The sequence below is a fragment of the Grampus griseus genome, assembly GCF_964374135.1.
Source record: "Grampus griseus genome assembly, chromosome: 4".
Lineage (NCBI taxonomy): Eukaryota > Metazoa > Chordata > Mammalia > Artiodactyla > Delphinidae > Grampus > Grampus griseus.
Genome location: NC_138997.1, coordinates 5219586 through 5232975, shown reverse-complemented (window position 1 = coordinate 5232975; position 13390 = coordinate 5219586). Strand labels below are relative to the sequence as shown.

The following is a 13390-nucleotide window of genomic DNA, read 5'->3' as shown; positions in this document are numbered from 1 at the left end:
CAGTGTTTGTACTGATTTGCAAGAACAAGAATTTTGTCCTAGAAAGAAAGAACAAGAAACTAAAGAATTGGGAAATTGAGCCCACCCTGCAGAAACCCAGCCTGACAAAGACTTCTGTTCTAGGCTGCGTTTTTTGTGTCAGCCGTGGGGACTCCTTTGCCTTTGAGGTGGAGAAGTTCAGCTTCTCTCCAGCTTACCTTCTTCTAGTGAGGCTATTTTAATCTTAGCTTCCCATGAACTTAGTCTTTTGTTAAAGATGCTGTTTGAAATGTTGCTTGACCTTTTCTATAGTAGATTTTGATTTTCTGTGGTGATACCCTACTTGGGGAGCTTTTACCATTTACATCTTTAAGATTCCACACTAAGGGCACCGCAGGCCATCAGATGGTATCCATACAAAAAGGAGTCCTGGAGCTATGATAAATGCATGGGTGTAAGATGATAATTAAAAGCAGAAAAATCATTGGTATACATCGTATATAATGTCAAAATTCTGAATTAAAATTTTAGAGCAAACTTAATGATTTCATGTCGTGCCAGCCCACAGACATCTGTAAATTGATTTTAATGGATTGTGGATTAATGGATTAATGATTTTAATGAATTAATTCCTGAGAATCTTCCATTTATTTTTGAGATTTGGTTTCAAGCAGGGAGGACAAAATCTACTCCTAATACCTTGTAATATTTTAATGTAATTGAATAACAAATATTGTCAAACTCTGAAATCAAGAAGATTAACCAGATAAGATTTAAAATGACGTTTCAGAAATTATAATTGTACTTATAATAGATGTTCGTGCTTTTGTTGGTCATAGAGTGTAAAACTTTCCACCAAAAGTAGTTAATGCTTGTGATGATACTGTCCTTTGGGGTCTCCGAAGCTCCTCCTCCTTCCCAGACTAGATGCCCTTTGTCTCACCCTCTCGTCCTTGAGAGTCAGTCTTAGAGCAAGCCTTGGTTACTCAGGGAGGATCGCTGATATTCCTCAGGTAAATCGAGGAAGAAGAATTTCATGTTGTGGTCTCTGTTGTTGAACCTGTGAAGTCTTAGACAAGGGAATGCCTCGTATTCATTTTTGTGTCCTTGGCACCTGGAACAGCATTTTGACCTTGTGGTATTGGTTAAGCATCTATTGAAGGAAGTTTATGAGCTGAGCTCAGGTATCATGAAACTGTCAGTCAAAGTCAGAGCATCTGGAGCTACTTAGGAACTGCAGAACCACTTTGCCCTGCACAACACAGCCTCGGCTTCTCATTCTGATTCCCTGCTCCTAATAATTACGTGTGCCTTTCCCACATCTTCTTAAATGAGGTAAAGAACGCAAAAATGAGCCTTTATTCTTTGCTCTTATTTTCATATATATTGCAAATTAAGATTGAGCTTAGGTCTTCTACTTTATTATTTTCCATACTATTAGGTTATAAGCACTTAACAAAATCTTAGTAAGTATCTTGACCCTTTGACCTTTGTTTTTCCCCCCTAGGGATAGGGGATCAGATGCATCATGGAAGAATGATCAAGAACCACCACCAGAGGTACACGTATAAGTCTTTTTACACAGTATTTGAGAGAGGAAGGTAGGACTCAATCATCTTATAAATCCATCATTTTACACAGTATTTGAGAGAGGAAGGTAGGACTCAATCTTATAAATCCATCAGTCTTGTAAATCCAATCTTATAAATCCTGAAGGAGGTCCTCAAGGCTGCTCACCAGTTACACTGCCTTTTGCCAGCCTATGTGCTCTCCCCTGTCCCAGATGGTTTTTATACCGCCCAGCGTTTGCGATCACTTCAGGAAAAAAAATTTTCAGTCACATTTTAATAATTATCACCTTATCATTTTCCTTAAAATGTCCTATTTTTATCAATTCCGTTGAGGCCTTGCAAAGGCAGAATTGTCACTATTAAAAAAAATTGTTTTTCTTTAGTAAGTTCACCATGTGGGACGTGATTATACACCATCACATTTATTGATGGTGCTTTTAATAAGCTGCCTTTCTTTTGGAGGTACAGAATCATTACAGTCTTACCTACTTCTCCATTTTTTACAGTATAATTACCTCCCTAAAAAGAGTGTTCTTGTATTTCTTTCTTAAATCCATGCCAGCAAGACTATTTTTATGTCTCAAAGTAGCTTGATATATATAGTCTTCAAGTTATTAAAATATGAAAATTACAGCAGTGAATGTATACATTTATTAAAATAGTGTGAATTTATACAATATAAAAGAAAAATTGTAATTATTGTAAGTGGGAGTTTTTAAATGTGCTCAGTAGTTCTGATGAAGTTTCTCAGTTTTGTAAATTCTTGGTATTGCAGATTTAATTTTGGTCATTTTAGATGTTCTCAAACAGTGCTGAAGGTTCATGGTCTATGTTAATTTCTGATTTTGCTGAAGCATCGGTCAGGGAGTGCCCACTTACATAGTCACGTAACCAGTGAGCAGTCCTAGTTTAGTATCCACACTGCCATGGGATTATGTTTTCTGATTTGTGTCATGTGTACATGTGATTTCCACTAAGACCCTGAAGATTCACTTAATGTTCTTAGTTATGTTCAGGACATCTTAAAAGTATTTGGGGATTCACAAAGGTCTTGAAACATATTTCTTGTGAAATCCATATATTCTAATACATCCCTGTTGTTTTAGACCTAAGCATTAAAGTTGTTAATTATGGAATTGTTAATAGTTTATAAAATTGATTTGATTGGGTTAATTTTAAAATTAAATCACAACATAGTTCGTGGGAATTGTTTTTTCCAAGTAGTCAACTGGATGTCTCTATTTCCGTAATATGAGAAACTCTGAGATTCTAATTTTATAATGATCAGATTTTGTCATATAGGATTATTGCCTGGTCTTAATCGTAGACTAGAATTTGGAATTTGTGGGGTTTAAACTTAAAAAAAAAATCATGCCCTGAAAATAGGAAATACTGAACTGGGATAAAGGAGCATAATAGTGAATACATCTTATTCATCTCCACATCCATTTCTAACATGAATACATAATTTGAGTTGAATAAATGTGTTCACTGAATGCAAATTTAAATTAATTTTAAATTAATAAGAAAAATGTGAATTTTTCTCTGATTTTGTGAGGTGGTAGCAAAATATTGCCAAAGTAGTCGCTCTAAAATAAACTATTGCCAGTTAAGATCCTTTAATACATCCCTCCTGCTTTTTTTTTTTCTTAACATCTTTATTAGAGTATCATTGATTTACAATGGTGTCCTCCTGCTTTTTAGGATCATGTCCAGTTGTTTAAACTGGCCCCATAAGGGTCTTTATTAACTTCTCCAATTTCATCGTCTCAAAGTTTGCTGTTTCGCTTTGCCTTAGAGAACCATTTGTACTTCTCTAATATACGGTGCCTTTGCACGTATCCCCCACCCACCAAAAGCTTCCTTCTCCTTGTTCATTGCTGACTCATCATCAGAGATTCATCCTGGGTCTTCCGTATCAAGTCTTCCTTGCCCTCTTTCCTCTTTCTTTTACCCCATAATCCCAGAGCACTGTCATAGCACTTGTTTATTGGCTTATTTATCTGTTTTCTCATTTGAACCGTTTCAGAGAAAGCAGTGTCTTCCATCTGATCTCAGTACTTTCGAGTGCCTGGCTCAATACCAAATTTAACATGAGCTTAAAACTTTTAGCACATTAAAGATCAGTAATAGAAGATCATGTGTTTCAGGGTACTAAAATTAGTTGATGTTTCTGAATTTGATTATAGATTCTAAGGCATATCAACTCTTGGTTCATGGAAGATTCAATCTAGAATGTATTTCAGCAAGACCATACTGAAAATCCCATCCAGAAACTTTCATATGTATTTTATTTCTTCCTTTTAATTAGGGAACACATGTATACACAGTGACCCTGCTTTTGTATTTTTTTTAACGAAACATAGTAATTATTTTCTGAAATTAATAGAATAGTAAAATACCTGAATTCCAAGAAATCATAGAAGTTATACATAGCTAATAGGTCTTGGTTTTTGGTAGGTTGTAACAGTGGATCCCAATTCTTAGTAACATCTGAATTTTCCCTCTTGTAATTTAAGATGATTTCTTCTTGGAAGTTGGGTCATTCATGTATCTGCTTATCAAAGCCTTTTCCTACGGTCCTATCCAAAGGGCATCCTAGTGATTTTCCCCACCCTTACTTTGCCTTATTATTTATTTATATCCCTTGCTATACCTCACATTGTATTATTAAAATAATCCCTATAAAGTGTTTAAAACAGTGCCTGGCATATAATGGGTGTGTGTAAATTTTTGAATAAATGAAGGGTATAACATTCACTTCCATTTTTATATTAGATCTGATAATTTATGTATTTGCTTATTCCTAACTACTCCTGTCTTTCGAATTGTTTGGCAGCTGGCACTATGATGAATCGTGACTCTAAGCTGGAAGTCAGATTTCTAGCTAGGGAATGCCCATATCTGAAGGGTGTTTAAGATCAGCATTTTAAAGTTACCTATCTGAAACTTTCTAGGAATTCAAAACAAAACAATATAAAAAAAATCTTCAGTACTCATCTTCTGTGTTAGAGTCATTAGGCATTTATCAAAAAATATTTTATTTTTCTATCATATCTGATTTGAATATTACTGGTAAATATTAAGTATTGAAAAGGGTAACTTTTCTGTCAGGGTCACTTAAATATATACCATTGAATTGGTAAATGCATGTGACGTAAATCTATTTTTCTGTGGAAGGCCTTAGATTTCAGTGATGATGAAAAGGAAAAAGAAGCCAAACAGAGAAAAAAATCTCAGATTCAAGGCCGGAAAAAATTCAGATCTGAATTTAATGAACCAGGTGAGTTAAATGTAATATATAGTCATTTTTTCATCTTCATTTACATCTATATAAGTTCCTCAGTAATAAAACTGAGGGAAACATCTGGGGGTCTTCTCTTTACACTCTGGCATCTGGCTAGCATTGGAGGCATTACACACAGCATGCGATGTGGTGGGAGAGTCACAGGGGATATTTATTGGTGGTTTTTCAGGCTCATGGATGTAAAAATGGCTCCTGGGGGTAAAAGGCAAACTAAGCCTTGGGAGAATCATTTGTACTCATCAGTACTTTTTTTTTTTTTTTTAAGAAAGCTGTTTGCTTCCATTTTTAGAATTAAATGATATGGTGCTTAAGCTAAAGTCAAGGTGTTTTATTTCCTATTGACATAATGCAATCACAGAAGAAAGTCTTCATGTTGCCTTTTTATATCCACATCCACTTCCCTCCTACTGCCTCTTCCTCAGCTCCTGACAGCCACTGATCTTTGTGCCATTTCTGTGATATATTTTGTCCTGTCAAGGATGGTTATATAAATTAATGATTGAGTTTTGTCACTGAGCACCGTTTTCTGGAAATCATCTAGATTGTTGTATGTATCAAGTTTCTTTTCATTCCAGGGTAGTATTCTGTGGTGTGAATATACCACAGGTAGTTTAACCATGCATCCATTGAAAGACATTTGGATTGTTAACAGTTTGGGGTTTTATGAAGAAAGCTGCTTTATATGTTCGTGCACAGATTTTTATGTGAACACAAATTTTCACATATCTCTGGGATAAATGTCCAAGGGTACAGTTGGGTTATATGATACAGTTGCAAGTGGACAACTTTGGGGTCAGGGGCACTGACACACACACAGCCCAATGTAGTTGAAAATCTGTGTATAACTTACAGTTGGTCCTCTGTATCCACAGTTATGCATCTGTGGATTCAGCCAACCCTGGATAGTATAGTATGTATTTATTGAGAAAAATCTGCTTATAAGTGGACCTGTGCAGCTCAAACACATGTTATTTGAAGGGTCCACTGTAGTTGCATGTTTAGTTTCTTGCGAAACTGCCATACTGTTTTTCGTGTGGCTTTACCACTTTACGTTCCTATCACCAGTGTGTGAGTGGCCCAGTTTGTCTGCATTCTCACTAGCATTTGGTATTGTCATTATTTTTTATTTTAGCCATTCTGATAGGTATGTAATGATATGTAATTGTGATTTTTAACTTGCATTTTCCTAATGGCTAATGATATTGAACAGCTTTCCATGAGCTCATTCGCTATCTGTGTATCTCTTCAATGATGTATTTGTTCATGTCTTTTGCCCATTTTCTAATTGTATGTCTGTGTTTTACTCTTGAGTTATGAAAGTTTGTACATAATTTCTTCCAGTCTATAGCTTGTGTTTTCATCCTCATAAAAGGATCTTTTGCAGAACAAAAATTTTTTATTTTGATGAAGCCCAGTTTATCTGCTTTGCTTTTATAGAGTCTGAGAATTTCTTTCCTAGACCTACCTCCCAAAGATTTTCTCTCTCTCTTTTTTTTATGAAAGTTTTCAAGATTATTTTAGCTATTTTAGTTCCTTCGCCTTTCCATATGAATTTTAGAATAAACTTCCCTATATTGACAGAAAGTCTTGCCAGGATTTTGATAGGAATTGGGTTAAACCTGTATGTTGGTTTGGAGAGAATTGACATCTTAACTGTATTGAGTCTTCCATTCCACAAACATGGTATATATACATCACCATTAATTTAGATCTTTAATTTCTTTCACCAGCATTATGTAGTTTTCAGAATGCGAGTCCTGTACATTTTTTTGTCAGATATACACCTGAGTATTTCATTTTGGGGGAATCATTGTAAATGGTGTTGCATTTTTAATTCATGTTCATTTCTAGAATACAGAAATACAATTACTGTTTCTGTGTTTAGCTTGTGTATTGTGAGCTTGCTGAACTCACTAGTTCTAGGAGTTTCTCCCTTGAGATTTTCAATATAGACAATTATGTCAATGGCAGTTAAGAACAATGCCCCCCCCCCCAGTCTGTATGCATATTTAGCTCTCTTTCTCACCATTACTAGCTATAACTTCTGGCACTATATTGAGTAAATATGTTTTGTTCCTGGTCATAGAAGAAAACATTCAGTCTTCCACCATTAAGTAAAATGTTAGGTGTAGGGGTACTGTAGATGTCCTTTATCAAGTTGAGGAAGTTTCTGTGTAGTTCTGTTTTCCCTGAGGTTTTTTTCAGGAATCATGAATTTTGTCAGAATTTTAAATTCTGACAATTGTTTTTCTGCATTGATTGATAAGATCACATGACTTTTTCATTACCTTGTTAGTAAAGTAGATTACATTGGTTTTAGAATATTGAATGAGCGTCAGGGGAATAAACTGTGGTGTATAATTGTTTGTATATGTTGTTGAATTTTGCTCATATTTTGATAAGGATTTTTATGTTTATATTCATGAGGAATATTGGTCTTTCTTTCTCTTTCTTCCTTCCTTCCTTCCTTCCTTTCTTTTCTTTTCTTTTTCTTTCTCTCTCTCTCCCCCCCTTTCTTTCTCTCTTTCTTTCTCTCTCTCTCTCTCTCTCTCTCTCTGTCCCTCTCATTTTTTTTATGTGGTTTTGATGTCAGCAGAAGCTTCCAACTAGCTTCATAAAATGACTTGGGAATTTTTTTTTTATTATTTTCTTGAAAACATTTTGTAGATTTGGTATTAATTGTTTAAATGTTCGGTAAAAAGTCTCCAGTGAATCACCTCAGCCTGGAGTTATCTTTTTTTGGGAGACTTTTAATTACAAGTTCAATTTCCTTAATAGTGATATCTTTTTCACATTCGATAGATTATAGTAGGTTGTGTTTTTCAAGGAATTGGTCCATTTCATCTAATTTGTCAAGTAATTTGTGTAGAGTTGTTTACAATATTGCCTTAACATCCTTTTGATGTCTTTCCTGATATCGATCATTTGTGTCTTCTATTTCTTTGTCAGTTTTGCTTAGAGGATAGCCAATTATGTTGCTTTTTCACAGAGCCAGTTCTTTATGTCATTTAATTTTCTTTATTGTTTTTCTGTTTGCAGTTTCATTCTTTCAGCTCTTTATCATTAACTTTCTGCTGCTTGCTTTGGGTTTATTTTGTTCTGGTTTTTCTAGGTTCTTGAGGTGGGAGCTTATATTATTTATTTAAGACTTCACTGCTTAAACTTGTTCCACAGATAGTGGTGTGTTTTATTTATTGTGATTTAGCTTAATGTTCCTTTGTTTGTTTTTATTTACCTTGAGACATCCTCTTTGACCAATGGATTATTAAGAAGAGTATTATTTAGTTTCCAACTGTTTGGAGATTTTTCTGTTATTGATTTCTATTTTTGATTCCATTGTGGGTTGAGAACGCAATCTGTATGATTTCAATTCTACATTTTAAAAAAAGTTTTATGGAATATGGTCTATCTAGGAATATGATTTGGGGCAGTTGAAAGTAATGTGTATTTTGCTGTTGTGTGGTGGAGTGTTCTATAAATGTCAATTAGATCTTGTTAGTTGATGGTGGTATTGAAATTTTCTCTAGCCTTAGTGATTTTCTGTATAACTGTTTTGTCAGTTGTTGAGAGAGAGCATGTGGTTGGGGCATGCACATTTAGGATTACTATATTTTCTTGGTAGATAACCCCTTTATCATTATAAAATGTCCCAGTCTTTGCTCTGAAACCTGTTTTATCTGATATTAATGTAGCTAATCCTTCTTTCTTTTGATTAATGTTTGCATATTATAGCTTGTTCCATCCTTTTACTTTCAACATGACTGGATCATCTGAAATGTTTCTTGTAGATTGTAGTTATGTTTTTTAATCCACTCTGCCAACTTCTGTGTTTTAATTGGTATATTTAGACCATTTATATTTAATGTAATTATTGATATGTTTGGGCTTTAAATCTGTGTTTTTCTGTATTCTCTCTAGTTTTTATTTCTCTGTTGTCTTTTTTCTGCCTGCTTGTGGTTACTGTAACATTTTTTAGAATTCCATTTGCATTTATCTGTGGTGTGGATTGTATCAGTTAGTGTGGTTTTCTTTCAATGGTTACTTTAGGTCTTAAATTTTATATACATAAGTTATCACAATCTGCTGTTGTCGTTTTACCAGTTTGAGTGCAGTGTAGAAACCTTGCCTCTCTATACGTCCCTTTATTTTCCCTTGTTAATAATATAAATTGCTTTAATGTTTCCCATGTATACAATAAGAATCACATTAGCGGTTATAATTTTTGTTTCAGCCATCAAACATAATTTAGAAGACTCAGTCACAGAAGGAAATTCTACTGTATTTACTCCTGTTTTTGCTTACTGTGTTCTTCTTTCCTTCTGGATGTCTTAACAGTCTTTTCTTTTATTGTTTCGGTTTAGAGAACTTGCTTTAGTCATTCTATTAGGGTAGGTCTGCTGGAGATAAATTCGTAGCTTTTCTTCGTCTGAGAAAGTCTTTGATTTCCCTTTTTCCTTAGGATATTTTCACTGAATATAGAATTCTAGATTGCCAGTTTTCTTTCGGCACTTGAAAAATGTTGTGCCACTTCTTTTCTGGCCTCCGTGGTTTTTGAAGAGACATCTGCATCATTTCTCTCTTCCTCTGCTTTCATGTTTTTTCTTTGTTTTTAGTTTTTAAAAGTTTGTGATGTTTCTTGGTGTAGACTTCTTTGGGTTTATCCTGACTGAAATCTGTTTCGCTTTTTGAATCTGTGGGTTTATGTCTTATGCCATATTTGAGAAGTGTTCAGTCATTATTTCTTGAAGTATATCTTCTCCCTCATTTTTCTTCTCCTTTCCTTCTAGGATTCTGAAGATGTAAATATTAGTTATTTTGTTACAGTCCCACAGATCCCTGAAGCTCTCTGTTCATTGTTTCCCCAGTTTATTTCCTTTCTTCTTTTCAGACTAGATACTTTTCGTTGTTCTATCTTCTTTCTTCTGTCCCTTCGTTCTACTGTTGAGCCCTCCCTTCAGTTTTTAATTTTGATTATTAAATTTTCAGTTCTGAAATTTATTTTTCTTCTTTTTTTTTTTTTTTTTTTTGCTGAGGCTTTCTATTTTTTACTTGTTTCAGTGTGTTCCTAATTTTTTATTGAAGTGTTTTTATGATGACTACTTAAAAACATTTCTCTGATAATTCTAACATCTTTGTCTTCTTGATGTTGGCCTCACTTAGTTTTCCTTTTTCATTGAGTTTCAAATCTTTGTGGTTCTAGGTATGACGAGTGGTTTTTAATTGAAACGTGGACATATTAGTTATTATGCTGTCTTTGTTTTTAAAACTGTTCTGGCGGGGAAAGGAGGGAAGTTGCTTTATTACTGTTACTACCAGGTGGGGATAGGAGTTAAGCTTTTCTTTATAACTTCTGTTGACATCTGAAGCCGGGGGTGAATCATTACTGCTGCACACGGGCATGCCTCCTCTTGTGTCTGGTGGGGGTAAGAGTGCCTCGTTACTGCTCCTGACACCATGGGGGATGGCCTTGTTATGCTGGGCACTGATGAAAGTCCTGACTCTCCTAGGTTTTCTCTGACCCCACCCTAAGTACAGGAAGTGGAGGAACACTGTGTTACTGCTGGTGGAGATGCAAGTCCAGGTTCCCCATGAGGTCTCCACTGTCTTTGAGGGGAAGCTGGAAACTGGCTCCCTGCTCAGCCTCTTCTGACCACCCTGGTTGGGAGAGCTAGCCAGGCCCCTTACTCAGCCTTTGAGAATGTGAGTGAGGTTCCTGTCCAGTTTTCTCTGTGATGTTTGATTGAAATCAACTGGTTATTGTCTCAAAGTTTTGTCTTGCTTTCCCTTACCTGATCTCTGGCCTTTTGGATTCATTTAAAATTGATAATTTTAAGCCTTATAAAATTGTAATTACTGTAAGGTATACTGGAAGTTAAAGAAGACATTATTGAAATTTTAAGCAGTGTTTTTTTTTTTACTAGGGGCATAGAAGCCTCTAACGTTATTCTTTTATTTATTTATCTGTTTAATTTATTTATTTTTATATTTTATTTTTGGCTGTGTTGGGTCTTCGTTTCTGTGCGAGGGCTTTCTCTAGTTGTGGCAAGCGGGGGTCACTCTTCATCGCGGTGCGCGGGCCTCTTCACTCTCGCGGCCTCTCTTGTTGTGGAGCACAGGCTCCAGATGCACAGGCTCAGTAGTTGTGGCTCACAGGCTCCAGATGCACAGGCTCAGTAGTTGTGGTTCCGCGGCATGTGGGATCTTCCCAGACCAGGGCTCGAACCCATGTCCCCTGCATTAGCAGGCAGATTCTCAACCACTGCGCCACCAGGGAAGCCCCTAAACAGTGTTTTTTGATGTATTAAAGTTAATTTTAATTTTGTTTTTATGCTTTTTTCCCCCAAAGGTGAAGATTTTGCAGAAGTACATCAGAATTGGAATGTTCATAGCTCTGCTTCAGAGCCTTCAAAAGGATATCACAGCAGAGAATTTACACGAGGGTTTTCCCGGGGCAGATATCCTCGGTCTTGTCCTGGCAGGCCCCCACCTCCGCAGTTTTATAACTCAGAGCACATGGTACCTCAGGAGACTTCAGGATTTCCACCCCAGAGACAGGATGGCCCTATGATGCCACAGTATCCCTTCCCTCCTCCCGGGTTTGACATGCATAACTTCTCACTCCCTCCCCCTCCACCACCCCCACCACCTGCATCTGCAAACATGGGCTGGGCTGCCCCTGCTGTGGCACCTCACCCGTTAATTCCCCTACCGTACTCCCTCCCCCCACCTCCGCCCCCCCCACCTCTGCCTCCCCCCTCCTCTTCTGGAGATAGTAATGCTTCTCATTTTGGTCCTTACTATTAGGTGGATGTATGCATTTCCTGAGAAATGTGGACTTTATATATATACACACATGCGTGCACACGCGTGCGCGCGCACACACACACACACACACATATATAGGAAGGATTTTTTTAAAAGAGATTATGTAGCTAGATTTTTAAAACATTGTAAATTACTAAATGGTTCCTTCAGTTGTAAGTTGATATATATTGTAATCTTTGTGCAATTGTATTCATGAAAATTTAACATTAAACTTGGTGGGGGGATCCAATTATGTGGTATTAAAACTTTGAACACCACCCAGTTAAACAGTATGTGTAGATCTAATAATAATAGATCTGGAGCAACTTTCATCATGGATTAAAACGTACTGAGCATATTGATTATGTTTTTGGTATATCTGAAAATAAGATGTTAAGTCCTATTGAGAGTCTTTAAAATAAACTATTTTTATAAACTTATACTTTGAAAATTGATTTTCATTGTAAATGCCGTTTACTAATAAACATAAATGTCCTAACTTTTTTTTTTTTTTTTTTTAAAGCAAGTGAAGGGTACACAGAAGAAAAGCCTTAGGTCTTGGCAGCAGTCATGTCTATAATTAAAGTTAATATTTATTTATTTTGCACAGGCAGGCTTTCCATTATCTATGCAAATTTCCATTATTTGGGCATGATCCAGTAGGCTTTACTGTTTAACCACGTAAAGAGACAAAAGGATTATTCACAGTAGCATGTATTTACCGCCACACTAGGAGACTGTGTCTCCATATCTGTTTCCCAGATGCTCGGATGCCTGGCACAGAATAAGTACTTAATAAATATCTATTGAACGACAGACTGAATTTAGAGTTTTTAATTAAATGACCAGTGAGTATTATTTTACATGATTCATGTACTCATGAAACATAAACGTAAGGAAGTTAGAGAATTTGAGAGATAGAAGAGGCCTTGGGAATAGCCGGAACTAGTCCTAATTTAATAAGTATGGAGCAGCCTGACTAGGGGCTCCAGGGAAGTTAGGTCACCAGGGTCGCCAGTGAGGTGGCAAGGAGTTAAACCTAGTTCTGATTCTCAGACCAGCACTTTCTACTAAATTGGTGTTTTTCAATCTTTCGTTCCTTGACACTCTTACAAAATAGTACTTGTATGCACATTGGGGTAATCTGCTAATTTATCACAAGCCCCTGGACTCTGGTTGCACCGAGACCCCACTTCGCCTCCCTGTGGGCTGAGGAGACTCTTTTCAGGGTTACCGGGTAATAAGGTGAGAGGTTCTTGCTCTGGTAATACCTTGGCTGTATCATGTTGTGCTTTATGATTCTTTCTTGAAACATTACTGCAGCTTCTCTTTAGGAGTTGTCTTCATAGATTATGGCGCTGTCTTCTGGTTGATGGAATATTGTAAGAGTTAAGTGAGATTATATCTAAGAACACTAAGAAAACCCCAAAACTTTTTTATAAAAATGGGAAGAGTGAGATGTTGCCATCCAGTTACAGCAAATCAGTAAGCTGTTATAATCACCATGGCATTTAGAAAATCTTTAGACCTATCTCCAAAAGTAGTCGGTAGATATTTGACAGTAGTTATTTAATATCTGAAGAAACTTAGAGCTGAACCATACCATTTGATTTCTGGTTTCAATTAAGCTGCTACCTTGAACACTTAGATCCAACTTGCCTTCCTCTCTGTACTTAATTCAAGGCTTTTGAAACTTCAAAAATCACTTGAGTTTTGGATGGTTTGTTAA

General features: G+C 36.1%; 1 protein-coding gene across 1 annotated transcript in view; it reads left to right on the top strand.

Moving 5' to 3' along the window:
* The window catches only part of NAF1 (nuclear assembly factor 1 ribonucleoprotein), a 38610-nt gene extending 26509 nt beyond the window's left edge, over positions 1-12101 (top strand). The window contains exons 6-8 of the mRNA XM_082653264.1: positions 1487-1538; positions 4731-4833; positions 11204-12101. Coding sequence (XP_082509390.1) covers positions 1487-1538; positions 4731-4833; positions 11204-11661 — 613 coding nt within the window. The 3' untranslated portion in view covers positions 11662-12101. The remainder of the gene's footprint in view (positions 1-1486; positions 1539-4730; positions 4834-11203) is intronic.
* The last annotated feature ends 1289 nt before the right edge of the window (positions 12102-13390 follow it).